Source organism: Vanacampus margaritifer, chromosome 1 (assembly GCF_051991255.1).
Source record: "Vanacampus margaritifer isolate UIUO_Vmar chromosome 1, RoL_Vmar_1.0, whole genome shotgun sequence".
Lineage (NCBI taxonomy): Eukaryota > Metazoa > Chordata > Actinopteri > Syngnathiformes > Syngnathidae > Vanacampus > Vanacampus margaritifer.
The window spans coordinates 18,953,049-18,980,612 of record NC_135432.1 but is presented as its reverse complement, the minus strand read 5'-3'; the positions used below and the strand labels follow the sequence as shown (position 1 = coordinate 18,980,612).

Below are 27,564 nucleotides of genomic sequence, written 5' to 3'. Positions count from 1 at the left end.
GAATGAGTTAATAACGGGGAAAAAAAACTTAAACTGGGGTCGAGCACTATCAGGGTTGTACATAAAGCAGGCCACTATGTGGGTGTGTCGGGCCACTGGGGTGTGATGAGAAGTGCAAAAATTCTGATAACACACACACACAAAACTCTTCTTTTTTTTTTTTACTTTAATATGCAATAGGTTTTTACGCACAATGGCACACTTTAGTATTACAATTAAAACCACATTTGACGGTGGTTTCCAATGTGCAGTTAAAAAAACTGAGCTCAGTAAATGGAAACTAAAAAACACACAAAAACAACTAAAAACAAACAGAGTAACATGGATGAAAGTAATGAAATATACAAATAACAGTATATGACAATTATAAAGTTCTTCATTTCTGTCTTTCTGGCTAAAATTGTTTAAGTACAAAATAAAGCAAACACTGGCTAAAAAATATTGTAAAGTAAACATTTTCTTTCTAATAGCAGCATTCCAAAATAGCTTAGGGGTGCTTTTTTTTTGTGTCCTGTAAAAAAACATTCTCATCAGACTATGATGACATTTCATGGGGCGGCGACTGTGGAGAAGCATCGAGCTGTTCAAACATGTCGTCGATCACTTGCCACAGACAGTTGTCCAATGGGAAGTCGTTGTCCACCAGATTGACCAGGAAGTAGTTATCATGAATATATTTGATGATCATCCGAGAAGGCGACTCGTCTTCGTACAGTTTGGCCCACTGCTCGATCCACAAGGCGAAGGCCTCATCCTGAAGAAACATCAGGATCAAGTTTGTTATAGGCAACATGAAGCATCCGTGTAGAATTTGGAAATATCTGACGCTCGTGTTGGTACCTTCCAGAACATAAAGCTGACCGGGTCCACGATGGTGGGCTGAACGATCTCCCTGCCGGGGAATATCCCCCACGTGACGGCATTAGGTTGCATGTCCGGAGCGTTGGTGAGGTTACGACCCTTTGTGCGCAAAATCTGTGGTTACGCGTGGACCCGGACAAATCGGAAAAGGCGCCACTTCCTGTTTCAACTTACGTGCACGTTAACAATGTGGTAGTTGACGCGGGGTTCATACTTCTTCAGTACTTCCAGGAGAGCAGACACGTTTTCGCTGGAGGTGAAGAACTCCAGATAGGCCTGTTGGGTAGAAATGGTGGACATGTCGTATGTGAGCAACATTTCATTTGAAGATACTGCGGCAAACACAAAGTCTTCGTACTTTCTGAAAGACGTAACCTCCGGGAGGGCCCCAGCCCACTATTGGGTCCGTGGAGGGTTTGCCGTTAATGTTGGGCTGCGAGTTGATGGTGAGCACGCCTCGTCTGTTCACTTTCTCCAGTTCATCCTTCAGTAGGTTGGTTTCCTGGGCCAGAGGCTCGTCATTCCACGGCAAGCACATCACCTGACAAAAAGGAACGCTTAGTGTTCGGTTTGTGTGGACGAAGCACGGCCCGCTCCGTGCTTCAAGCATATTTACGCTATCAAGAGCCCTGTGATATTTGTTGCATCAATGTGTTTGTCCTGTTCAATAAACATGCAAAAGTGCATCAGAGAATCTGTCTCTCCTTGCCCACATGCGTGGGTATCACAATTAGGGGTGGGAAGCTCTGGGTACCCTCACGATACGATATGCAATACAAGGCTTAACGATGATCTCGCGAAATGACGATACCGCGATTATCGATATATTGGTCAGGTAATAAATTCACGATAATCTACGATAAAACTACTCAAGACATAAATTGATGTTTTTTCAATGAGAAAATCGTTTCTTTTTGTACCATCATTGAAACAAAAATATTAAAACTGGTGTCTTCTTCACAGTGAGTACTTAAGTGTATTTTTTTTTTTAAACAAATACAAATGTCTTCTTAACAGAGACCACTTTCTGCCAACAAATTTGTGTCTTTCTTAAACACTATTGTCAGTTACATAGTGAATTGTTTCATTTTATAAACTGTACTGTAACATTCCAAAGTAAATAAATGAAATTACTTAAATATTAAATCCAATAAAAATCAATATTAACATTCCTCAGAAATTGTGTGCTGCAAAAAGTCGTTTTTGAGTCAGTTGCTTGACAGATAATAAAAGTTTTACATAAGTAAAAGTAAGCTCATGAGTCTTCTTCGCCTGAAGACTTCCATACATTTCCCCGCCATTCTTATGAGGCGCTCCCCCTAGTGGCCTGCCAAGTAATTGCTCAATAAGTAATGAACAATGGAGCCGTTATAGTGGCTGTATATTAACTCATTCACTGCCATTGATGTCAAAAATTAATTTGAACAATTTCTATTAGTTTAACATTTTTTTCCCACTTTTGTTAGCAAGAGTATGAAAACCTAGACTTTTTTTTTTTTAAATAATATATTTATTTATTTTTTAAAGAAAAAATTGTTAAAAATTAGGGGCGGCAGGCGATTACCATTTTTAATTGTAATTAATCGCATGACTTTAATAGTTAACTCACGATTAATCACAAACTTTATATCTGTTCTAAATGTACAATATTTTTTTCCTAGGTTTTCATACTCTTGTTAACAAAAGTGGGGGAAAAAAGTTAAACTAATAGAAATAGTTCAAATTAATTTTTGACGTCTATAGCCGTCAATGGCAGTGAATGAGTTACCTACAAATATCGCGATACTTGCGAAGGCGAATCTATAATCTAACAGTATGAAGAGTATGAGTATGAGTATGAAAACCTAGACATTTTTTTAATAATCTTTTTTTTTAAGATTTCTTTTTTAAATCAGGGGCAGCAGGCGATTACAATTTTTAATTGTAATGAATCACATGACTTTAATAGTTAACTCATTATTAATCACAAATGTTATATCTGTTCTAAATGTACAATATTTTTTTCCTAGGTTTTCATACTCTTGTTAACAAAAGTGGGGGGGGGGGGAAGTTAAACTAATAGAAATAGTTCAAATGAATTTTTGACGTCTATAGCCGTCAATGGCAGTGAATGAGTTACCTACAAATATCGCGATACTTGCGAAGGCGAATCGATAATCTATCAGGAGACAAAGTATCACGATTTATCGCGATATGGATATATCGTCACACTCCTAGTCACAATATACTCTTTTTTTCCCCCTTTACAACTTAAACTCTCATTAAGGTAGCGACGCACGTTTTGCTAGCTAGCCATACACATACAAAGAGGGAACGACATCTACCTTGTGCCCGTTTTGATTTGTCTGAGCGGTGATGTAGCAGGTAAAGACCTCGTAGACGCTCGCCTCATTCTTCAGCTCCTCTCCCCACATCTCCAGCAGGGCGTCTTTGGATGACTTGCTCTTCAAGTAGAACAAGTAGTAATCATTTAACTCACCAAAAGCCGGAGATGAGGAGTTACCCCTAGTAGGAAAATCAACAACAGCGTGACCTTTCATCCGTTTGCCGACATAGGCTTTTATCCTTTACGGAAAGCAATCAATAATAAACCATATTCCTTTTGTCTCCTCCCTAAATGAAAGCAAAGTGTCAAACATCTTACCATCTGCCATTTGGAAACTCATCCCATTCCTGCGTTCTATAGATGTAGCTCTTGGGCCTGGATGCCCAGAAGATGGGTCGCACGTCCTCGACCTTTCGCTTGGGATGTGCGCTCACCGCCCACGGAAGAGGCCGCCTGACAGCAAAAACCAGATCTTCAGTCAACAACAGTTCAGGCGATGAAAAGGGAAGAAGCTGTCAATGCAACCCTTCGGTTTTTGCTCGAGCTAAAATGTATTTTCTCAAATATTGTTCACAAATTTGCCTCAATCTGTGTTAGTAATCTGTTGCTGAGATCATTTGGCATTGGCAACCTGGCAGGCATAACATATGCATATATTGAAATGGGATGTTTTCAACTTCCAGGAATTGTGTCAGGGCTCTTGTCGAGACGAACTTTCTGTACTGGCTGCCCTATAGTTTAGCTTATTGGGGTTTTTTTTGTGGCACAATTGACTGATGAATGACTAATAATCTGGTCATCATAAAGTTCTTAACGTATTTATTCTGTCCACACCGTCTGTGTTGGTGAACCCCGCCTCACACACTGAGAGACAGGAAGAGGGACAAAGAAGCACACACACAAATATCTGCATGAGTGCCAATCGGAGCCCCCTCCCTCCCGCCCCTTCATGATCGCTGATTGCTTTAAACGAGGATGGCCTCATGTGTGTGTATTTAAACCAAATGGAAGCTGTTCAAGTTCAATACACTGAATATGGTTCACTTTAGAACCGTGAATTATGTACTGATTAGTGATGCACCGAATATTCGGCCACCGAAAATTTTGGGCCGAAAATGAGAAAAATATGCATTTTTCGGCATTCGACCGAAATAAAATTGGAGCGGAAAAAATATGACCGAAATAGGATGTTGTGGTAACGCAAGCGAAAAAAACTGCTGCAAGCAAGCGTATGTATAAATTAAACGGCGGGGTGAGCGTTCCGCCTCAATGTTAATTCATGAGCAGTAGCCGAAGGCTAGCGTCTTGAGGCTAACTCGGTCGATGCTATCTCAAATCAGCGAGTAATAATGGTAATGGCAACGGCACAAAGTGTTAGCGGAAAGCAATATCGTGATCTCTGTATGGTGTGTGCGACAACACAAGGCAAGTGTGTGCGTGTAGCAACTACGCCCTAGCTTACAGCGATCAAACTTGTTATTTTGCAACTGAAGTGTCATAGCAAATTGTTTGCTGCTGAAATGCTAATAAAGCCCTCGTTGATAAGCAACACGACGGCTGTTTCCTTTGTCTGTATTTATTTTACATAACTGAAACAAAATCGATTTGGCAATATATCGCGATATTACAGCGCACAATTCTTGAATCGATTCGATATGCGGCCAAATCTATTTTTAAACATCAATTTTTTATGGGAATATTCAACAAAACGTCTTACATAGGGTTAGGATTCACACATTAAGGATGGAAGAATGTTATATTAATGGAACATTAAGCCTTAATATTTTATTTCAGTGCTGTTTGTTAAATACAGTGGCTCAGTTATAAGCCTGAATTTTCCGATAAATAAATACATTTTCATACAAATCTTACAGTGTGCATGTACAAGTTTAATGATTAGAATTTTCTAAAAGTTTAAATTTTTTTCCGCAATAATCAATTTATACAGGGATGTGATTTGACCAAAGTGAAATTATCTGAAAATTTAGCCGGGGGTCTGGGGGCCGCCGGCACCCAGCTAGGTCCAGGGGGACAATTCGCCCCCCGGAGCTCATGGGTTTTCCGTGTTTTTAAGTACTTTCAATGCACTCACATGACAAAGAAATAGACAAAACAACAGCATAAATTTTCAATGTATATTGAACTATCCCATATAAAATGGCAGTTTTAGTCAACTCAAAATCAGTCACATTCAAAAACATTGGACTGCCTTTGCTTTTAAAAACTATCACTGAGAATATCATCATATCTAACTAATGTGATTACTAAGTTAACACATAAATAATGTTGAAGAGTTCAAATTTCATGAACAAATAATTGTATCATGACCAAATGAAAAGTAACTCATATTAGAGCATACCACAAATGTCTTTGTTATAGCAGAAGATGTTATCTGTCGGAGTCATGCGCATACACAATGAACTACTAAAAAAAAAATATATAAATAAAAAAAAAAATAAATAAATCTGATTTTTTTTTTTGGGGGGGGGGGAGATAAAAAAAGCGGAATTCCGCGAATTAGCGGAAAAATCACATCCCTGTTTATAGATTCGTATCGGGATTAATCTGTATCGAATCGAATCGTGACCTATGAATCGTGATACGAATCGAATTGCCAGGTACTAGACAATTCACACCCCTAATATATATATTTTTTTTGGGGGGGGGGGGTCATTTCGGTTTTCGGCCAAGCGTTTCTCATTTTCGTTTTTTTTTTTTTTCATTTCAAAATTTTTCATTTCTGTGCATCCCTAGTACAGATCCTTGCAACATGGGGCCATGCGTTTTAAACTGCAACATGAGGTGATGGTTGTGGATGAACGGCACAACGGCGGGCCTCAAAATATGTCAATTGCACACTCCCTCATTCGAACCCTCTGTGCCATTGTACTGTGTGATAAATATACATAAGATGCATTTTTATGTATGAAAAACACTGAGTTAATAAAGTTTGATTGATTGATTGATTGAATGATTTTAGGGTGGCCTTTGTTGTGGGCAGCACAAGTGCAACAATCACACTCAAATCAGCACCTTGGTATGTCACACTTCTGAGTAGGATACATTATCTCGGCAAAGAAGAAGTGCGCACTGATACAGCTTTAGGCCTTTTGTGTGCGTTAAAAATCTGAGATCTTTGAGTTCAGTTTATGATTTTTTTTTTTTGCGCTGCATTTTAATCTGCATTAAGCATATTTGACAGCCACGGGGATCACTCACCTTGGGTCCTCTATCCACAGGCCGAGTTGCCGGAGGACTTCCATGGTGGCGACTTCTCGGTTTAGAGTGTAGAAGTGCAGACCGGGCACTTTGCCACTTTGCAGCAACACTTTGCACATCTCCACCGCTAATTGGATTCCGTAGTTCCGAATGGCTGCGTCATTGTCTTTGATGGGCTCAATGACTTCCATGATCTCCTCCGGCACCTCTAGTTTTGACAGCTTGACAAGCTGACGCAGGGACTGGTAGCCCTGCAGACAAACGCAAACAAAATCCACACATCATTTTCCTGCCATTTGACTCCAATGATAGCCGCTTTACACTCTCCGTCGAAGCAGATTTTCCCGCCTGTTTTCCGTTTTGCCGTTTCATACAAACTGAAACTCATGCTGCGCTTTGCAACTAAAAGTAGTTTTAGTAGTTTTAGTTCTTACCTGAATGGGGAAGATCCCAGGCAGGATGGGACACGTGATCCCAACTGCCCGACAGTCATCAAGAAATTTAAGGTACGTTTCCGCCCTGAAAAAGAGCTGCGTGATTACAAAATTGGCTCCAGCATCCACCTTCTCCTTCAGGTGTTGCAGATCTTCCTCGTAGCTTCCTGCCTCCGGGTGGCCGGTGGGGTAACCTGCACCACACGCATACGGTAATCGGTGACAAGTGCAAATCGAGCTCAAGGGCGTGCATTCTGAATTGAGTCCGTACCCGCTACACATATGTCAAAGTAGTCGTCAAACTCTGATCGGATGTGTTTGACAAGGTCAATCGCGTAATTGAAGCAACTTTCCTCTTCCTCCCAGTCTGCACCCACTGGGTCTGTGGATATATCACAGTGGTGCATACCAGCATGATTAGAAACCAAATGTGCTCAAAACGTAGTCTGTCTAAAAATTAAAAAAAAAAAAAAAAAGAGAGAGCAGTGATGATGACATGTCAAATCGGTAAAATTACCGAATGAACAATACAGACGCTCCCCTACTTACGAACATTCGAGTTACGAACAACGGTACATACGAACATGTCTGCGCGCATGTCAAAAAATGTTCGGAAAGAGATGCTGTAAGTTAGATTTTTTATTGCGCACCTTTTTCCGAGTACTGTAGTGCTTCTTTCCGCCGCTAATACCGACGCTTGGCGCTGTGAGAGCTCACCCAGCATTGGAGGCTCAGCAACGTGTCGAGGAGGAGGAGGAAGAAGAAGAAACGCCTGTCGCTCATAGATAAAGCCATCGCACTCTTCGAGCAGCAAGACCCAAATATTGAACGTTGCACAAAGGTTGCAAATCAATTGAATGAAGCCATACAGTGCTACCGCATCATTTATGATGAAAAAAGAAGAAAACTGTGCAATCGTAGTTAGATGGCTTCTTTCGGCCAGTTTCTAGTAAATCCTCCAAGGAAGATACTCATCAACCCTCATCTTCTTCTCCGCGACCCTCAACTTCTTCCTACATTGAAGTTACGGAGGAGGAAGTAACTTTTGAAGCCCATTCCAGCGACGACGAAGAACCTCTCATGATATAAAATCCTCCTCTTCCTCCTCCTCCATCAAATCCTTAAGCATCGAGTACATCTTCCAAAAGTAAGTTAAACTTCATTTTATTTATCTTATTACGTACATGTACATACTGTGTGTGTCTCTCGCTCTCGCTCTCTAACATACGTAGTACAGTACTGTACGTATTCTCTTTAAACATCAATTATAATACAAAATATAGCACTGAAGCAACTTACGAACAAATTCACCTTACGAACGATCGCTCGGAACGTAACTCGTTCGTAAGTTGGGGAGTGTCTGTACTGAGCTCTCCAGGAAAAAAAAACAAAAAAAACATAGTCTGTCAAATGATAACAGATCAAAAATAACAAAATACACGCCGACTCTGCTACCTCCTCTTAGAGCCATGATGTTTTTCAGGCCCAGGTGCTTGGCTCTGGCCAGGTAGCCAGTGATCTTGTCTTTGGTCTGGTTGCAGCATGTTAGGTGGAGGATGCTCTCCAGGCCGCAATAGTTGACCGCCGTGCTGGCGATCATCATGGACGACGTTTCCTTGTCCGAACCCGGATCTCCGGCGGGATGCCATGTGATGTCGATGAAAAGTGGCCCTCCAGAGCCCATACGGTCAAATCTGAAAAAGGAATGACATGCTTCAATTGAATACTCGGGTTAGGGTTAATAGAGGCGTCCGAATACTGTATTGTCTGTTCGGGACACCTATGACCCTAATTAGGATAAGCGGTATAGAAAATGGATGAATGATGGAAAATCATCTTTGCTAACCAGATGCTCAGCCACTAAGTGTACTTTGCTTTACTTTCTTTGGCATTTCAGCTCACACGTTGCAGCAATTCTGATTGTAAGAAGCGGAGATGCCCTCTGCCGACCACATACAAGATTTACATTTGAATTTAGACCATTTTCTAAAGGGGTGATCAACAATGTGAGAAACTGGAACACGCCAATGTACTAACCTTAATTGTGTTTCAGATTGAATGCATTATTTAAAGCATTATATTGTATTATTTTAATAAGCTGCTACTTGCGTATGTTATAGTCAGAAAATCATCTACATTACATTAACATTATATTACTATTTAGTAAAAAAAAAAAAAAAAAAGAAGTCAACAGTGTGCATTTATTTTTCCTGTATTTTATGTGTTTAGTTTATATGTGTGCTGCATGGTTATTATGGTTTTGTAATTTTTCATTTTAGTTAGTTTTTATTTCGTTTTGAGGTTGTTGTTTTTTTTTTTAGTTTTAAGGGTGCTTCTGTTAGTTTTTATTAGTTTTAGTTATTTCATAAATGCATATAGTTTTAGTTAGTTTCAGTATTAGTTTTATTTATTTATTTATTTTTAAGTGTGTATTACTTGTGCGCAATATTTAAAAAACACAACGGGAGCAACGTCATCTGAAGATGCTTTTCTATTGGCTGCTGTTAGATGACGTCATTTTTGTGTGACACACTTTCAAATGTCCTCATTCCGGTTAATATCAAAATAAATCATCCCCAAAGGCTCATGCATTAAATTGATTACCAATGACTAAAACGAAAGGACATTTTTGCTATAATTATAGTTAGTTTTAGTTAGTTTTGCAAACATAAAATGTAGGTTTTTTTTGTTTGTTTTTTTTAAAGCATTTTCATTTTTATTTCATTTATTTTTTTGTTTTTTGTTTTTTTCGTGAATTTTAGTTAACTAAAATAACCTTGGTGTGCTGACATTATGAGCACCAACCACCAACTCGTATTAACCATTCCTAGTTGGGACAACCATGATTATCAGTCTAAAAACTTCCACGTGTCGGAATGTTGCCAACATGAGGACCACTTTTGGAATTGTCGCTTCAGAGGAGAGGCTAATTATAGCGACAAATTCGCTAAGTCAGCAACACTGAAGCCACAAGTTAGTGGCTCGTGCTGACTTGTACTGCCCATGCTTGCACATGCACAAACACTCCACATATTTCATGTTTTCTTTTGACTTTATAAAGACTGCAAGGGCCAGTCAGAGATAGTGGATGAGGTTAAAGTGGCTCATGAGTTGTACTGAAGACTGTACGATTTAGCAATTTATGAATAAAAATGGCGCTACTGAGACTACAATTTAAAATAAGGAAGCCGGCAGTCGACGCCGAAACTAGTCAAAGTAAATGAAAACCTTTTGTCTTAAAAAAGAAAAACAAAAGATTGTACTGTATAGATTTGAAGACAAGATGGACCCTTTTTAACCAATAGCAATTTAAAATGGTCATTTTTAAAGGTACAACATACAATTTGTTCAAACAAACTGGAATTTGAAGGGTTAAAAACATATTTTACACGAATGACAAGAACCGATGTTAGTTAAAAACTTTACTAAAGTAACAAGAAAATGATCTAAAAAATTACAGTGTATGACTGTATGTAGACTGAGGCTTAATTTTATTATCAACTAATTTTTTATAAGTTAAGAATGCTAAAATGTTGCATATTTGAACTCAGCTGCTCAATGAATTTCATGGTTTCATGATGGTGACTGTTGGCTCTCAAAACGTTGTCCATATGAAAAGTATTTTGTTGTGATCAGACAATATAAATACAGAACAAAGAACTGGCATGACATGCGTACCTCGAGATGAGATTGACTGCACCCGTGGCCGTCCGAGGGGGGAAGAATTCTAGAGAGAACCAGTGGTCCCCGGACTCGATCCTCCTCCTCATCTTGTCCCGGAGCCTGTCGGAACGATCTGCGTCCAGCACCGGCGTGGAACACCGGGAGCTCTCCTTGGAGCTCTCCCCGCCGCTGGTGCCCGCCCCGCTGGAGTCACTCTTGCAAGACTGCCAGCTGCCATCGGCTCGCTGAACCTGGTTCACCATGACGGGAAATTGCTCTGAAGAAGCACACACGTACTGCACGGTCTTAGTATGGGTCAAGTTTGCAAATTGCACACAATGAATTTGCTGTAATTACTGTTTGTCATTTGATTGTTTTAGTGGTAGAAAGTAACAAACTACAAATATTTTGTTACTGTACTCAAGTACATTTTTAAGGTACTCTACTTGAGTATTTATTTTTCCGAGTACTTTTTACTTTTACTCCCTACACTTGAGAATACATTTCTGTACATTCTACTGAGTTCTTTCTCAAAATAGAATTGTTACTTTAAAGCCAACTGTGGATCATGATTAATTGAAATCTTGGGATCTCATCAGGCAGGGAAAAAAAATCAGTTAAAAGAATATTGAACCAGGGATCATTAATGATGATAATGCAATGAATATATAAATATATATTTTTTATTTTCTTTAAATCCATCCACGACCTTATTTAGGAGAATTATTTGAGGTGAATGCTTGTAGCGACCTAAAAGCCACAATCTTCTGAAGTAAAAACAAATTCTCAGTGTCATCTGAAAAAGCACAGATCAAAATATTTGTTTTCAGTTATCACAACCGTCCCCCACCCCGTATCCCCGGTTGATGAAAGTGAAACAATTTTGTGTCCCAAAAAGTTTTTTCTTTTGTTTTTCTGTTGTTTCAAATTAACAAAACGGGTATTACTTGACATGTACATTTTTACGTTTTCTTCTGGAATGGAGCTGAAGCAGCATTAGTACATTTGTCTGTCTTTTTATTTATTTATTTATTTTTAACAAGTATCTGTATTCGGTAGTTCTACAAGTAGAGTGCGCGTATTTTTCCCCTACTTGTTATTGTTTTACATCTATAGCTACTCCTTAAGTATTTTTCATACAAATATGAATATCTAGTAGTTTATGACATCCGAGCGCTCTTTCGACTTGCATACAAATTTGGGTAGGAACGCAATTCCGTCGTAAACCGAGGACCTGCACAGTATTCAAACCCTCCCCAATCAGCCATTTACAAACCTCAAACTATAACAAAAGAGCCTCTGTGCAATTTGATCAACGTAGACCGATTTGAATCCCTAAAAAGCGAGTAAGCGTTCCAACTCCAAACTCCGCCCATCACGTACATTAGCTTCTTTGTAACGGAAGGTGGTGATAAGAATTTATAAACGGATAGATATTACAAACGGAGAGAGAGATCCGTTCATATCACTCACTCGGCTGGTCGCATCAGCGTGCACTTTTAACGCAGTCGTAACTGGAGGAGAATTTGAATGTGTTAGCAGCTCCTGCTGGAGCACAGCTAGCAACGTGACAACTGGCTGTGGCTACGTTCGAATGAACGCCAAAACACAAGCGATCCCATGTTCAAGCTAAGTCATGCATATTATATAAACGAAAGTTAGGTCAAAGTAGTTGGTTCTCACACTTTTTTTCCCCAGTCCACTTTGTGTTGCCGGTGTTCCAGGATTCCCACGAATCCACGATACTAGTGGGAGGGCAAAATAGGCTACAACGTGGAGGAGGAGGCACAGAGGAATTCCAATCTATGACAGGAGATATCCACCAGATGGCGCTGTCTGTAGGCTTGACGAAGAGATCCCGAATTCCCGTTCGGTTTTGGATTTGTACACAAACGTGTAGATGCGGTCAAATTCACTTTTAAACTTTACGTTCTCCAATACAAATGTGTAAAGTATGAAACATAAAATGCATATATTAAAAACAAGATATCTTCCCTCAACATTATCTTTATTGAATATTCAAAATGTTTGAAAGCGTACAGAAATAAAATTGTTTTCATGAAAGGGATAGGCAGCTACATTATTAACAGTTTAACATTCAAATTGCCCTGGATTGTAAGTATGTTTCCAGTGAGATAACAGACACAGAAAAGTGGAGAAGCCGAGTATTTAACCTCTAATTACAACTGAATAATGAGAAAGAAAAAAAAGAAACGTAAGGGTCAAGGGTTAGGTCAAATTATTTCCCTCTTGTGTCATGTTAAAAACTTAAAAGTACAGACACAAATGTACATTTTATACAAATGTTTTTCTTCTTCTTTATGTCTCTGTAGATTATTGACAAGGTATTCATAGCAATCGGCAAAGGTTGAATAACTGGGCTCTTTTTCCTCCCCAGAAAATGTTCAAATCATTGGCAACTGTGTCTGTGCTCCTTAGGCTAATATTTTATTCAAATGAAATGTAATTATTACACAAAAAGTAATGATTTCATCATCTTTTTATTTAATTACTTCGGTAACTTTTATTCAGATTAATTTACCACAACAATTGAATGATGTGGAATGAAGGGACAGCATGGGGTGTTTTCGATATAGTAGCCCACGTGATACTGGATAGTTGTTTATGGGTCGTGGGAAAAACAGCCACTATCACGTTGTGTTTAATATGGCATGTTTAATACGTGTTCGTATTAAAGTTTGAAAAAGTGTTTATTTTTGTTTTTATATACTCTTTTCATAGTGCATATCGTCATATACTCACCGAGCTGCTGAGCCCTCTGAAACGAACGTCTTTGCTTTTATTTTGAGGATTTTCCTGAAGGCATTGAACGCGGCATGACACAACAACGAAGATGGCGTGTTGTGGGAACTGTTTCGGCTGCAGGCGTTGTAGTGACGAAGAGGCGCGTACGCCAGAGGAATTGGTAGGGCTTTGCAATTGTTTAGCAGTGCAGGTGTATGTTAGAATTTTTGGATTCGACTTGTATGCTTTAAATTGAGTCAAAACTCTTCTTTGGAACAGCTCTCTGCTTCCCCAGTCATGTGCTGTTGCCTTCCAATGTAACTTATACGCAAGTAATCAAGACTAAACGAATATAGTGATTTTGCAGCACAGTAAATTTGCCCAATTGCACTAGTGTTCTCACAATTTTTGCTAACCAATATCGTGTTCACCACGTTTCAAAGAACATGTTGTGCAGCATCATTAGGTGGTTGCTGAAAAGGCAGGCAGTCCCCTTTTGCGTGAACGTTGCTTAGTTCATGCTGATCTTAAATGAAAAGTTAACTCACTGGCAGAAGCATAATCGAACAACGCATTATAATGTTTATGATCGCAGTGGTACCCTTGTGCCTTAATGCACAGAAGCCTCATTGTCATTTAATGTAAACGTGTCAAAAACTTTATTGCTGTTGCAGACAATTCTTGGGGAAATTCGTGATGAAGAAGATGAGATTCTGCCAAGGAAGGACTATGAGGTAAGATAATTAAAACCACTAGTCAGTGAGTTCAAAAGTCAGTAAGCTATCAGTTGTTTGAGAGTACTGTAAACATTTATTTTATTTTATTTTATTGAACAGAGCCTGGATTATGACCGATGTGTCAGTGAACCCTTTGTGGAGATTTTGGAGGGGATGGACAATAAGGTAAGCGAAGTTTTGTTTGTTAGTTAGAGCATAGACTAAATCAGAGGTGGGCATCGAGGGCCGAAGTCCTGCAGGTTTTGCATGTTGCCCTTCTCCAACACAGCTGATATATGATCAGCTCATCAGCAAGCTCTGCATAAGCCTGATAACGATCCTGTTGATTGGAATCAGCTTGTGTTGGAAGTGAGAAACCTCCGAAACCTGCAGGACTCCGGCCCTCGAGGACCGAGATTGCCCACGTCTGGACTAAATGATAGTGACGTTGTGTTCAGTTTCCTAATGCTCCTTTCATGTTAACAAAGCAAGTAATGCGGTCCTGTATGTGTGTGTCAACATCATTTTGCACGTCTGTGTCATGGCGACGTTATTGTAGCTCTATCAAATAGCATCATTTGCACATTTCTATTGTTGATGTTACCTAACGATTTAGTATTTTGCTTATGAAAAAGAAATGACATGTCTGTATTTCAGTCTTTCTGTTGTTTAGTGGGTTTTTTTCTGTCCAACAGAAAGCTAAAAACTATGAAGCGCTGCGATGGGTGATGGTGTTTGCGATTGGAGCATCTGTTGGATTGGTATGTACTTCTTTTTTTGTCTTTCAAAATGTGTCTGATTAATCCCAAATGTTTGCTTCCTCTTTTAGCTGGGTCTGTTTGTGGATTACTTTGTACACTTCTTCACCAAACTCAAGTTTTCTTTGGTTGGTTATTGTATCCTTTTGAACAGCAGAAATGGTACTTTAGCACCCAGTGAGTTCCAGAAGCGATTTTTCTGAAGCATTTTGATCGCATTACTTAGAATATGCCATGTGATTCTTATCGTTAGTTCAATTTGGGATTTGTGTATGATTGTTGATTATCAGTCCTCAAATGTTCAGTTTTTTTTTTACATGCTCTTGTTAACACAAATAACAACTGGCTGTTCATTCACCCAGCCAGGGCATGACACACTTCTGCAACGCACATTGTGGACGTTTTTCGACCTTAGTTTGAAGCTTTCAGCTGTCGAGGAGTGCAGTGAAAAAGGCTGCCTCCCTTTGTCTCTGCTGGAGCTGCTGGCGTTCAACATGACTTTCATCTTCATTGCCAGTGTGCTTGTCCTCATCGAGGTAAGAATGCATACTTCTGCTTTTTTATTATTTTATTTAATTTTTTTTATAACAGTCACTTACCAGCAAGTTTGGGTGCAATTGTGTCCAAAACTAACATGTAAGATTACAGTTTAAATAGTCATATCATCTTTCTGTTGTTTTTCTAGCCCTTAGCTGCAGGCTCGGGGATTCCTGAAATCAAAAGTTACTTGAACGGAGTGAAGATTCCCGGGATCGTCCGGCTACAAACGTTTCTCTGCAAAGCTGTTGGAGTTGTGTTTAGTGTAGCTGGAGGTAAAATGTGTTGATAATTGAAACGTTCAAGTCTGCTGCTTTTTATTGTTATTATTACATGTGGCTTTGCATTCAGAGGTCTGTCATTTGGAGACTTTTCCTATAGTCACCTTCCAAATAACAAAACAGCTAGTTACATAATAACAAAATTGTATTTGCGGGTAAATATTTGTGCAATGCCTAATGATTGTAACTTGCCACTATTTACTCATTCACTGCCATTGACAGCTAGAGATGTCAAAAATTCATTTAAATTATTTCTTATGAGTTTAACATATTTTTCCATTTTTGTTAACAAGAGTATGAAAACCTAGAATTTTTTTTGTACATTTAGAACAGATATAAAATTTGTGATTTATCGTGAGTTAACTAGTGAAGTCATGCAATTAATTACGATTCAAAAATTTAATTGCCAGATGCCCCTATTTTTTTATAATCTTTTTTTCTTTTTTTTCTTAAAAAAAAAAAATATTTTTTTTCTAATAAGGAAAAGATTATTAAAAATTAGAGGCGTCAGGCGATTACAAATTTTAATCGTAATTAATCGCATGACTTCACTAGTTAACTTCCGATTAATCACAGATTTTATATCTGTCCTAATACAATAAAAAAATCTAGGTTTTCATAATCTTGTTAACAAAAGTGGGAAAAATGTTAAACTAATAGAAATAGTTCAAATGAATTTTTGACGTCTATTGCCGTCAATGGCAGTGAATGAGTTAAAAGATAAATAGCACTCTTATGATTTCATCCCTTTCACAAGGCTTTTTAGCCTTTTTTTTGTTTTCTCTCGGTAGAATTACACAGATCTTCTCACATACTTGGTTTATCAGATGAAGTATTATTATGTTGCGATCTTCACTCCCATCTTCACTCCAAGTTTCCATTTGTGTCAATTTGAGGAATGTCCGTTTTGTGTTGTCTCAGAATGTGTTTGTGTCCATTCAGGTCTTTTTGTGGGCAAAGAAGGTCCAATGATACACAGTGGCGCCATTGTGGGAGCCGGCCTTCCTCAGGTACATGCAATGGCCACACATCCCAATAGCAACATTCAACAGTGCAAATGGAGTACTGCTCACGGAATTGTTTTTCTCCTGCCCACAACATTTATATGTGAAACAATCATGTTGAGATTTCCCCATTGTATTGTTGAAAACTGTTATCAAATAGCTTAATTATGATCGATGTAAGATTTGGTGTTCTTAACAATAGGAGAAAAGAGATGATGAGCTGTTAGATAGTCACCTCGATAAGGAACAAATCCTAAAACGAAAATTTTGCAGGCACAGTGCATACTGTATAGGTCAAAGGTAAACATAACGTGTTGAAAATTGATTGAACACCACTTGATAGTTGTATTTTCTTGCATCAAGTGATGTCTTTGCTAGCACTTTTGATTGTCCTGATGGTTTGACAGCTAGTTATCATATGTGTTGTGCTTCTCAGTTTCAGAGCATCACTTTTAAGAGAATTCAATTAAATTTTCCCTTCTTCCGGAGTGACAGGTACGATTACGGGGCACAATTCAATAACCTGTTTTTTTAAAGTCTAGAAGCTATTGAGTACGTACTGTACATAGAAGCTGCCACTGTCCTGTCGTTTTGTCTTTTAAGGGACAAGCGAGACTTTGTGTCTGCTGGTGCTGCCGCTGGAGTCGCTGCTGCCTTTGGTGCTCCTATCGGAGGGACCCTGTTCAGCCTGGAGGAGGGCTCCTCTTTCTGGAACCAGGCCCTCACTTGGAAAGTGGTAGGTCCCGCCAATGAGCCAAAGACATTCATGGGGGTGTTCATTAAAAAAAGAAAAGGAAAAAAAAGGCCCATCTAACAATGTGGGTCAATGTTGACATGATAGTTGTTTAGAGGAAATTTGTTACACAGTTTGTATTATGAGAAAACAATAGCTTAATTAAGTCACGACTAGAAACTATTAAGTACAATCGAATCTGGACAAATATGTCTTATATGGACAAATTACTGCCTTTTATAGTATCTACACATTCGTAGTACTCTAGCACACTTTTGATACAGATGTCTTTATTAGTATCAATTTCTTGGCATGCTTCCCCATCATCAAATGTACAAAGTGTTGTTGAATACATTTTAGCTGTGATAAAACCCCAAAAGACAAAATCCATTGGGGTGAGATTTAGTGACCATTCAATTGGCCCTCGTCGGAATACTGTACTTGTTGTTGACTTTCTGCTTGTCCTGTCAACAGTCAAAGCAGTGCGTCACTCACATGATAGTACAATTTTTACGCCGGATGCCATTTCTGATGCAACCCACATCCTTTTTTTATTTTTATTTGGGCTTAGGACTGGCACTGGCTGCTTATTAGGGGTGGGAATCTTTGAATGTGTCACAATTTGACTTTGATTCTTGGGTCTGCGATTCGATTCAGAATTGATTTTAATTAAGAACGATTTTTGATTCAAAATGATTTGATTGACAATGATTTTTGCTACAATCTATAGATGCGCAAGGAATCGTAATGATCTACTCCAGTCTGACTCGCTAATGCTAATTAGCACGCTACTCGCGGCACTTTTATCACTCATAAGAATGGCTCCACGCTGCAAAAAAACTACTTTTATTGGAATAACTTGATCGTGACTTTTTCCTTCTACTCTCTAATGTGGCTACAACTTAACGGTGTATTAGACCGCGTGGAACCACACTGCCCCTCAATGGCCAAACCCCGGGTACAACATGAACAGCGCTCCAAATAAAGGCACACACAGACAAAGGCAAGACAGTATAAAATAATTTAAATAAAATCGATTTGGGGACATTTAAAATCGATTCTGAATTGTATTAAATGAGAAGCGATTTTTTTTTGGCACCCCCCCTTCTGCTTATTAGGGCATCAGCTGGGAGTTGAACATGTCACTATGTGGCATCTGCATAAAATGCTGGCGCATGTACCACCGTAATACCAGTGCTGTTGAAATCAAATCTAAAAATGATAATGAAATGTTAAATAGTAGTAATAATGCATTTTTAAAAATCTTGCGTTCCAGCTATTTTGCTCAATGTCTGCTACATTCACCCTCAACTTTTTCCGTTCTGGGATCAACTTCAACAAGTGGGGTTCCTTCCAGCTGCCTGGCCTGCTCAACTTTGGAGAGTTTAAGGTAATCAAGGCGATATAACAGGGGACCTACAGTTCGCATGAAATATGTCGCAAAGTTCAAAATAAGTGAAATGAGAATTTTACTTGAATTGAAAAAAAAAAAATCTACCGGACTGGAATTGAATGCATTGTCTTACTCGCTAGTGTTCCGATGGAGACAAAAACTGCCACTTGTGGACTGCAGTAGACCTGGCCTTCTTTGTCTTGATGGGGTTAGTGGGTGGCCTCTTGGGGGCGCTGTTCAACTGCATGAACAAAAACCTGTCCAAGTATCGCATGAGACACATCCACCCCAAGGCCAAGTTTATCAGGTAACACCCGTCGTCCACACGGGACAGCATCATTTCAAATGATGGCTTTTTTAAATTTCTTTGTCATGTTATTACAGCGGGTTTGTCTTTGTCCTTAAAGAGTTTTAGAGAGCCTTCTGGTTGCCATGGTGACGACGGTGGTGGTCTTCGCCGCATCCATGTTGTTGGGCGAATGCAGGGACTTGTACTCTCCTACAGGCCATAACAACACGGCAAGCGGCTGTTATTGCCTCCAGCATTGCATTGCTGAGAATATTTGTCTAAAAATTCCATTAAATGAACTCATTGGGATGATTTTTTTTTTCCAGCTTTCTGTTGGTGAGGATATCAACTCAACCCTCCGCCAGTACTTCTGCTCCAACAAGACGTATAACGACATGGCCACATTGTTCTTCAACCCGCAGGAGGCTGCCATCCACCAGCTTTTCCACCAGGATGGTGAGATGACAGCTTTGAGGGTTTTTTTTTGATAAAGCAAGACTGATTAACTTTTTTTTCCTTTTTTTTCTTACAAACCTGATCATCTGATATCATATATTGTTTGACCTCTCAGGTACCTTCAGCCCCGTGACTCTGTCAGTGTTCTTCCTGCTTTACTTCCTGTTGGCCTGTTGGACCTACGGCGTGTCAGTACCCAGTGGTCTCTTCGTCCCTTCACTGCTGTGTGGGGCCGCATTTGGACGTTTGGTTGCCAACATCCTAAAAGTGTAAGTGTAACGTGTTAGTTTAGGTAAGTTTTTACAAAACTATACACATATTATCAGAAAGTACAAAGTAACTGCCTGTCATTGTATTGACCATTTGCACCGACGTCACATGATCGCGTGACTGCCCTATGACGGACGGCGGAAGGAAATGATTGTTGAATGGAAGTGGACGGGACCCGGAGCGACTTAGTGATTTAGCGCCTGCTATTTTACAAATTAAAAATTATTATTGCCAATAGAGTCATAGAATCTATTACTTCAACCGAAGTTTGCCTGTCAGTCGACGTTACACATTTAGTCGGGACTCATAGAGCGCGATATTTACTTAAGTTGGAGATCGCTAGTTTGAAAACAGCCCCTTACCTTCTGTTGCATGCTGTTTTTACCAAGTTAATCAAATTGCTGACTTTGCAGAAATTCACAGCGCACAACCTATATCATTATATAGTCAATGCCGGTGTCTAACCGGCTCTCCTCCTTACATCGGGGCTGATTTAAACGCTCGTCGCTGGCGGTCTCCGGGACGAGATCCTACGCTCGCTCCGGGGGGACAATATACCTCGTAATTGAAAGGTAAAACTAACTGACTTATTATGACGCATTCCGTTCTGTATTGAAACGCTGTGATGATGTTATGTTGACCAGCATGGGGAAAAAATCGTAGTGGCAAGCTATGCGCTAATTTCATAAATATGACTCCAGCTCCAGAGTGAAAAACTCCAAGCACAAAGACGAAATCCCTCATTATCAAACAGTCAAATTCCCTTAATAGTTTTGAAGAAGGTGTGTTTTAAAACTAAGCTGTGTGTTTGTGCAGTTGGAGCGGACGCTAACTATCTGGCTAATGTGATTTGAAACACGCAATTCGACACCTCTGTTCTTAGAGTGTACGTCAACTAGTAAAATGGATGAACATTTATCTACTAACCTCGCAAAAAATGATCGCTGCAAATCTGTGAATACTTTGTGGGCTGCCAGTCTTTTCTGTTGATTGCTGCTATCAATCGACGTCGTTCGTCTTCATTAGTAGGTATGTGATAAAAAAGCAACATTTGGTTTACTCCTTTGTCTGTACAACCGACCGCACTGCAAGATATGAGCATTTTATAAGATAATCGATTAGATAAAGGACTTTACGCTGTACGAGATTCAATGGTTACAATACAGGCAAGTGGTTCTTTTGCAGTCCAGCGTCTCGGAGGGGGCGTTCCCATGAGGGCTGTGACGTCACGTGCAAAAGGTCAATAGTGGTACTGAGTCTGTGAGTTTCTATCTGGCAGAAAACTGGGAATGGACATTTACGCTGGGACGTTTGCTCTCATTGGAGCTGCTGCATTCCTCGGAGGTGTCGTCAGGATGACCATCAGCCTTACGGTCATCCTCATTGAATCCACTAATGAAATCACATATGGACTCCCTATTATGATCACCCTAATGGTATGACTTTTATGTTCGCCAAATGTACAAACATTCTCGTTCTTCTTTTTACATTGCATCAAATCAAAGTCATTCCTCTCCACATCTTTACATGCTGATCACCAGGTTGCAAAATGGACGGGGGATTTGTTCAACAAGGGCATCTATGACATTCACATCCAGTTGAAAGGAGTGCCACTTCTGGAGTGGGAGACTGAGGTTGAGCTGGACAAGTAAGATGTTTGCAACTAAGAGATTTCTGTGCAGGCACATGTGGCAAAGTGGCACAGGGTTTCCGTAAACGTAGGGTTTGGTTCCACAAGTGAAATATGCGTATCTGACAGTGAAGTCATGCATTTTTGTCAGGGAATAGGAGGCTTGTGATGAGTTATTTAAGCACAGAAACTCATTTGAACAGCCCAGGTTAAGTTTGATCAGAAATAGTAAGTGTTTGACAAAATTGTTGTCTGTTTACACCAATTTATGGCTTTATTTGATGAAAGAAATGGGTGAAATTGTTTTTGGAAACTATTTGTTTTAAAACACAAATTATTCACCTTGCCCACTAGGTGTCACAAACACACTACCACGACACAAACCTCCACTCCTTTTGGAATGAAGTCTATTTCACTTTTTTCCCTCACAAATCACATCAAAAAGTACTCTTAGCAAAAAAATGTGTGTGTATATATATATATATATATATATATATATATATAATATATATATTATATATATACTGTATATATATTGTGTATATATATATATTATATATATATATTATATATATTAGGGGTGTGAATTGCTTAGTACCTGGCGATTCGATTCATAGGTCACGATTCGATACAGATTAATCCTGATACGAATGTATAAATTGATTATTGCAATTTTTTTTTACTCAAATTTAGAAAATCTGTAAACTTGTACATGTACACTGTAAGATTTGTATGAAAATGTTTTTATTTATCTGAAAATTCAGGCTTATAACTGATTTAAGAATTGCACGCTGTAATATCGCGATATATTGCAGAATCGATTTTTTCCAACACCTCTATATATATATATTCATTTATAAAAGCCTGTCAACAGAATTTGAGTGGCTTTATTGTAGAACAAAACAAAAGCACAAATCTAAAAACTAATCGAATCAAATAATCTAAAACTGGGTCTGTTACAAAAAGTAGTCACTTGCATTAAATTAACTATTCAATCAACATCTTAACAATCAACAATAAAGTATCATGGTCCAATAAAGCAAAAGTAAAGGGAGTAGAAAAAGTTGTATTCAAAGAGGAATGAATTCACTGAGTGCTTGTTCCTGCTCCCTCATCCATCTCAGGCTGACTGCAAGCGACATAATGGAGCCCAACCTCACCTACGTATACCCTCACACCCGGGTCCAATCTCTAGTCAGCATCTTGCGCACCACCATTTACCACGCCTTCCCTGTGGTCACCGAAAATCGGCCAAACGAGCAGGACTTCATGAAGGGCAACATCCTTGTCAGCAACAACATCCACTTCAAGGTACTTCTTGTTTCACTTCCAAAATTGGAAGAGGCCCGGTTCCAATCTGAAATTGTAAAATTCTGTTGGTTTTAATCCTACCACGATGCATGTCCAAATTGTGCCATGTGAGCCCCAAAAAATCACTTGTAACATGATGTGTAAATCTGTCTGTAATCACGCCTAACTGTTAAACCTGAGTGCCATGTCGACAAGAATTTGGAGGGAAAAAAATGTCAACTGTAAAGCACTTTTCTTAACAGCTCTGGTTGCAACATTTTCACTATCACGGGTGATGCACTATAAAAATGTACCTCATTGGAAGAGATACTTGAGTTCAGTCACTAGATGGATCAACGACCCTCATCCGCCTGCCATGTAGAAATCCAGCGTGGTATCACGTGCGAGTGAGCAGAGACGACGCTGCCAATCCATGAAGTCGTACCCCTCCAGCGAACTGAGGAATGTTTGTGACGAGCAGCGTGCCGCCGTGGAGCCGGCGGAGGAGGGAGAGGACCTCCTGCAGCAGATGTTGGAGAGGAGGTAGGACATCGCAGTACCTGCCGTTCCATTGTATGAAAATGTACATCACTACTCACAAGCAGTTGGGGATATTGTTGGCCTTTACGGTGCAATTTCAGGATTCATCTAAAGTGCACTATAACTTTTGAATTTAGAATGCACATCCCGTCCGACTGTTTGCTGTTTCAGTCCTTTTGGAAACAACACCAAATTGTGCAAAAAGTGCTGAAACATTATGACATATGCATTCAAAAGTTTAGATAAGGTCACATAAAGTTAACCTGTAACGGTAATAGTACATTTTAGGTTCATCCTGAAATTTCACCTGAAAACAGAGTTTGCCAAATTTTTTGTTGTGGTTCTTTTTTTCTTTTCATTTATTGATAACGCTTTTAACTGTGTGTCATGTTCAGGCATATGCCCTACCCCAACCTGTGCCCAGACCAATCCCCCAGTGAGGAGTGGACAATGGAGGAGCGTTTTCGGCCGCTCACCTTCCACGGTCTCATCCTGCGCTCTCAACTGGTCAATCTGCTCATGAGAGGCGTGTGCTATTCTGAAAACCAGCCGGTCAGTCACACAAATGTACAGACATCTAAAATGAATTGAAATGCAATGCATCCGGGATATCTGCACAAAAAAAAAAAAAATTGGGTCAAAATTAAACCAAATTGGGTGAAAAAGGGATAGACACAATATTTTGGGTTATTCAGTTATCCCAAAACGTTGGGCCAAATGAATAAGCCACAAATCAACCCAAGGTGAAATTAATAACCCACAAAACAACCCCAAAATTGGGTTGATTTGTAGGTTATTCATTTAATTTGACCCAACATTTGGGGCTAAATACTCAAAAAGTTGGGTTGATTCATTTTTGACCCAATTCATTTTGGTTACTAATCCCAAAATTTTTGTCAAATTAATAACCCACAAAACAACCCAAAAATTGGGTGGATTCGTGGGTTATTGCTTGAATTTGACATAACTTTTATGGTTTAATATCTCAAAATGTTGGGTCGGTTTAGTTTTGACCCAGTTCAATTGGGTTATTCAACTAACCCAAAAGGTTGGGTCAAATTAAATTAATGACCAACAAATCAACCCAAAAATTGGTTTAATTTGTGGGTTGTTAATTTAATTTAACCCAACTTTTGGGGCTAAATTACCTTAGAAAGTTGAGTCAAATTAATAACTCACAAAACAACCCAAAAATTGGGTTGATTTGTTGGTTATTAATTTAATTTAACCGAACTTTTTGGGTTAAATAAAATAAGTTGTGTGGGTCCATTCTTGACCCATTTTGGGTTCTATTTTGCCCAGTGTCTTCAGTTAAGTTCTCCAAGTTAAATCTGAACCACATTCTGAAGTCGTGCAATCACTTATTTCTCTCAACCAAGGCAATGCTGTGTGTGTGTGTGTTCTTTCTTTCAATGAAATTTCATGTGCTGTCAGAGTGCCACACAGCCCAGATTGACCTACGCAGAGATGACTGAAGATTACCCTCGTTTCCCTGATATCCACGACTTGGACCTGACCCAGCTCAGTCCCCGCATGATTGTGGTACAGCCCATTCTGCCACACACCATCTTCACAAGTTGAAATATTAAAACCTGTGTATTTGTTTTTTAACCAAGCATCCAATATTTCCTGTTTACAGGATGTCACTCCCTACATGAACCCGTGTCCCTATACGGTGTCACCAAACACTCGCATCTCGCAGGTATTTAACCTGTTCAGAACAATGGGCCTACGGCATTTACCTGTGGTCAACGCTGTAGGAGAGGTAAGTAGTTATCTGTTGCAGACACTGATGGTACGAGGCCATCACCTAGTTTGCAGAGACTTTTTGATTTTGTGATCTTTCTTCCATTTCAGATTGTTGGTATAATCACAAGACATAATTTAACACATGAATTCCTTGTGGCCAAACTGCGACAGCACTACATCACTATTTAATTGGATCCACGTCATTTCATATGTGCATCACATCATTAACTGACCATTCCATGTGTGTTGATGTAAATTATGTTCTATTTTTTTTAACCCCTGTTGTGTTTTAACATTATGTTTGTAGACCACTTTTATGATTTTGTCCTATTTTTTTGCATTATTAAAAATGTTAAAAATGCATTCATGAGCTGACTACTTTTTTTGCCCATGTATGATACAATGCCTCTTTGGAGGCTTAGCAAACTTTGGTTGCCGATTTTATTCAGATTATACATTGGATCAGGGGTCACCAACTCCGATCCTCGAGGGCACCTATTCAGCATGTTTTGGATGTTTTCCTCCTCCTAACACACCTGATTCAAACAATCAGGATGGTCATCAGACTTCTGCAGAGCTTGCTGATGGGCTGCTAATATGAATCTGGTGTGTTGGAAGAGGCAAACATCCAAAACATGCTGGAGAGGTGCCCTTGAGGACTGGAGTTGGTGACCCCTGCAGTAGATCAAAAATGTGGAGCACCTTCTGTAAAATCCATGCATCCATTTTTTATACTGCTTATCCTAATTGGCGTCGTGGATGTGCTGGAACATATCCCAGATGATTCATTTAGTCAACACTGTAAAAACAGTTGGGTCAAAAGTAACCCAATTATGGATCAAAAATGGACCGATCCACTCTATGGGTCAATTTGACCCAACGTTGAGTCAAGAAATTGCTCTTTCAGTTTAAAACAACTCGTAAAAATTGGTCAGGGCCTTTAATTGGGTCAAAAAAATGGGTCATTTTGTACAAAACAACCCAGAAAGTTGGGTCAAAATGACCCAAGTAGAGGATCAGTCCATTATTAACCCATAGTTGGTTTATTTTTTACCCAACTGTTTGCAGTGTAAAGAACAATTCACAGGTGTGTAAAGTATAAGGAAGTAGCTCATTTATTTTACAAAATTTTTTGGTAGCATCAAATCCCACATCTTTATGACACCAGCCGTAATATTGTGTATTTACAGGCTGGATCAGGTCGGACAGGTACGCTTGGTCGAGACAACGAGGCGTTTGATCAAATGCATGTGATAATATCACAAATTAAAATCTCATGATGTTGCTGAGTGAAAAACAGTTTAGCTTTGGCCAGTTGAAACCACTGAGCTAATCTGGATAACAAATTTCAACTCATTATCTAATTTCACACCCTGATTTGACACTGTAAGTGTTAAAACATTGCCCTAAAAGGAAGAATAGCCCAGGTTCCGCTGAAATGTGAGAACTTCATTTGGGCCAAACAACGGTGTCTCTAACTCTCTATCCTTAAACTGATGGAAGTTTAGTGACATGATCCATGCTGTGATTCCTTCAATGCACCTCAAGTGGAGGAAGATTGACAAAGAAGAGAAGAGGAACCTCCCTCTGCTTCATAATTCCATCTTTCCTGTAGTCTTTCCTCTGGTCTCTCGATGTCTCCCTCTCTTGGAATTCAGATGTTTCTGGTGTTGGTGAAAGATTCTGGAGTTGTAACTCTGTGGGTGGAGGGTGGTGTCTGGTTGGTGTTGACTTCACTTACTTCATCTTTTTTTTTCCCCCTTTGATCCTTCCTCTGGTCTGATTCTAAAGTATCCGGTTAAGGCACTTGAAGTGTCTTGGATTTTTAACAGGTTTCAGGTGAATGAAAGAGCACAAACTCGCAAGCACGCACAGAGAGAGAGAGAGGCCCAAGAATGTAGCCTTGGGGCACTCCACATGTAAGCAGGTAAGACCTAAACGGGAGAATAATACTATATTAAATTAATAGAGGATTTTGACAATACAATAGGATATAAAATAAAATATTATTCTACTCTACTTTGCACTGAGTGAGTGAAGGATGGATTTTGGTTGCTTTTCTATTATTTTTCTGAACCCCACTTGTAAAGCTTTCCGTCCATCTCCTCACAAACTTTTTTCCTCCCTTCTCCTTGTTGCATACAGAATGTACTTTCTCTTTGATTAAACTCCATCATAATGCCGCTTTGCAAGTAACAGAAAGTAATTATGGCCGTGTAGTTGCACCACCACAACCAGTCTATTTGAGGTGCTTTTCTTTTTTCTTCTCAAAAGGTGACATGATGAAATAAGGCACAGCAGAGGCAACTATTTGAGAAAATCTGTTGTTACAAATTACAAATATGTTAATCATGTAGCCTGGTTGTAGTGTTCAACTGTGTTTAGTGCACTATATCATACTATACTATATTTTTTGCTATTATCGGATGTAATGTTGGGGACATTGACAGCCTGAGGTCAAGCCACTGCAAACCATCTGAACACGGTGGGAGGCCAGCTAGGAAAGAGCTTGCTAAAGAGCTTTTAATGACACACAGTAAGTCATGTCTCTGAGACATCTGCTTTGTTTGTTGCTTTTAAAACAATGCTTGTTTTCTTGTTTTTTCGTTTCAATGGTGTGTGTATTTTCTTCATTAGCAGTATTGTCTTCAACTATTTTCACATACTATA

The 27,564-nt window shown here is 39.3% G+C and overlaps 2 protein-coding genes across 6 annotated transcripts; one reads left to right on the top strand and one right to left on the bottom strand.

Annotated features, from left to right (window-relative positions):
• Window positions 1–159: 159 nt before the first annotated feature.
• mthfr (methylenetetrahydrofolate reductase (NAD(P)H)) lies at window positions 160–12,306 on the bottom strand. 3 transcript variants are annotated; one of them, XM_077580336.1, is made up of 12 exons: window positions 12,189–12,298; window positions 10,519–10,780; window positions 8,296–8,534; window positions 7,112–7,222; window positions 6,841–7,034; window positions 6,407–6,657; window positions 3,506–3,640; window positions 3,186–3,366; window positions 1,220–1,402; window positions 1,036–1,137; window positions 841–960; window positions 160–754 (listed from the first exon to the last, which is right to left on the bottom strand). In XM_077580336.1, exons 2-12 carry the CDS (start codon window positions 10,764–10,766, stop codon window positions 536–538), a joined length of 1,983 nt encoding a protein of 660 aa, XP_077436462.1. In that variant the 5' UTR covers window positions 10,767–10,780; window positions 12,189–12,298; the 3' UTR covers window positions 160–535. The 3 variants fall into 3 exon arrangements, with proteins under 3 accessions (XP_077436462.1, XP_077436471.1, XP_077436480.1); XM_077580345.1 differs by having other exon boundaries at window positions 10,519–10,799; window positions 12,187–12,238; XM_077580354.1 differs by lacking the exon at window positions 160–754 and having other exon boundaries at window positions 766–960; window positions 12,187–12,306.
• A 976-nt stretch (window positions 12,307–13,282) lies between these two features.
• On the top strand, window positions 13,283–25,257 carry clcn6 (chloride channel 6). 3 transcript variants are annotated; one of them, XM_077551203.1, is made up of 23 exons: window positions 13,283–13,429; window positions 13,923–13,982; window positions 14,085–14,150; window positions 14,660–14,725; window positions 14,794–14,860; window positions 15,152–15,258; window positions 15,408–15,534; window positions 16,483–16,550; window positions 16,981–17,039; window positions 17,148–17,280; window positions 18,554–18,667; window positions 18,811–18,977; window positions 19,078–19,189; window positions 19,286–19,415; window positions 19,531–19,684; window positions 20,965–21,121; window positions 21,227–21,333; window positions 22,440–22,626; window positions 22,988–23,148; window positions 23,541–23,697; window positions 24,580–24,687; window positions 24,785–24,910; window positions 25,003–25,257. In XM_077551203.1, the coding sequence occupies exons 1-23, from the start codon at window positions 13,358–13,360 to the stop codon at window positions 25,081–25,083; spliced, it is 2,586 nt and encodes an 861-aa protein (XP_077407329.1). In that variant the 5' UTR covers window positions 13,283–13,357; the 3' UTR covers window positions 25,084–25,257. The 3 variants fall into 3 exon arrangements, with proteins under 3 accessions (XP_077407329.1, XP_077407339.1, XP_077407347.1); XM_077551213.1 differs by lacking the exons at window positions 13,283–13,429; window positions 13,923–13,982; window positions 14,085–14,150 and adding an exon at window positions 14,338–14,451; XM_077551221.1 differs by lacking the exons at window positions 13,283–13,429; window positions 13,923–13,982; window positions 14,085–14,150 and adding an exon at window positions 14,413–14,468.
• Window positions 25,258–27,564: the final 2,307 nt, after the last annotated feature.

Excerpts from the sequence above, each read along its gene's own strand:
- mthfr (XM_077580336.1), bottom strand. The coding sequence starts at position 10,766 with ATGGTGAACCAGGTTCAGCGAGCCGATGGCAGCTGGCAGTCTTGCAAG. Across the intron at positions 7,223-8,295 it reads CATCATGGCTCTAAGAGGAG|ACCCAGTGGGTGCAGACTGG; the intron begins GTAGCAGAGTCG and ends ATATATCCACAG. Across the intron at positions 3,641-6,406 it reads CTGTGGATAGAGGACCCAAG|GCGGCCTCTTCCGTGGGCGG; the intron begins GTGAGTGATCCC and ends TTTTGCTGTCAG.
- clcn6 (XM_077551203.1), top strand. The coding sequence starts at position 13,358 with ATGGCGTGTTGTGGGAACTGTTTCGGCTGCAGGCGTTGTAGTGACGAA. Across the intron at positions 19,685-20,964 it reads GTTGCCAACATCCTAAAAGT|AAAACTGGGAATGGACATTT; the intron begins GTAAGTGTAACG and ends TCTATCTGGCAG. Across the intron at positions 21,334-22,439 it reads ACTGAGGTTGAGCTGGACAA|GCTGACTGCAAGCGACATAA; the intron begins GTAAGATGTTTG and ends CATCCATCTCAG.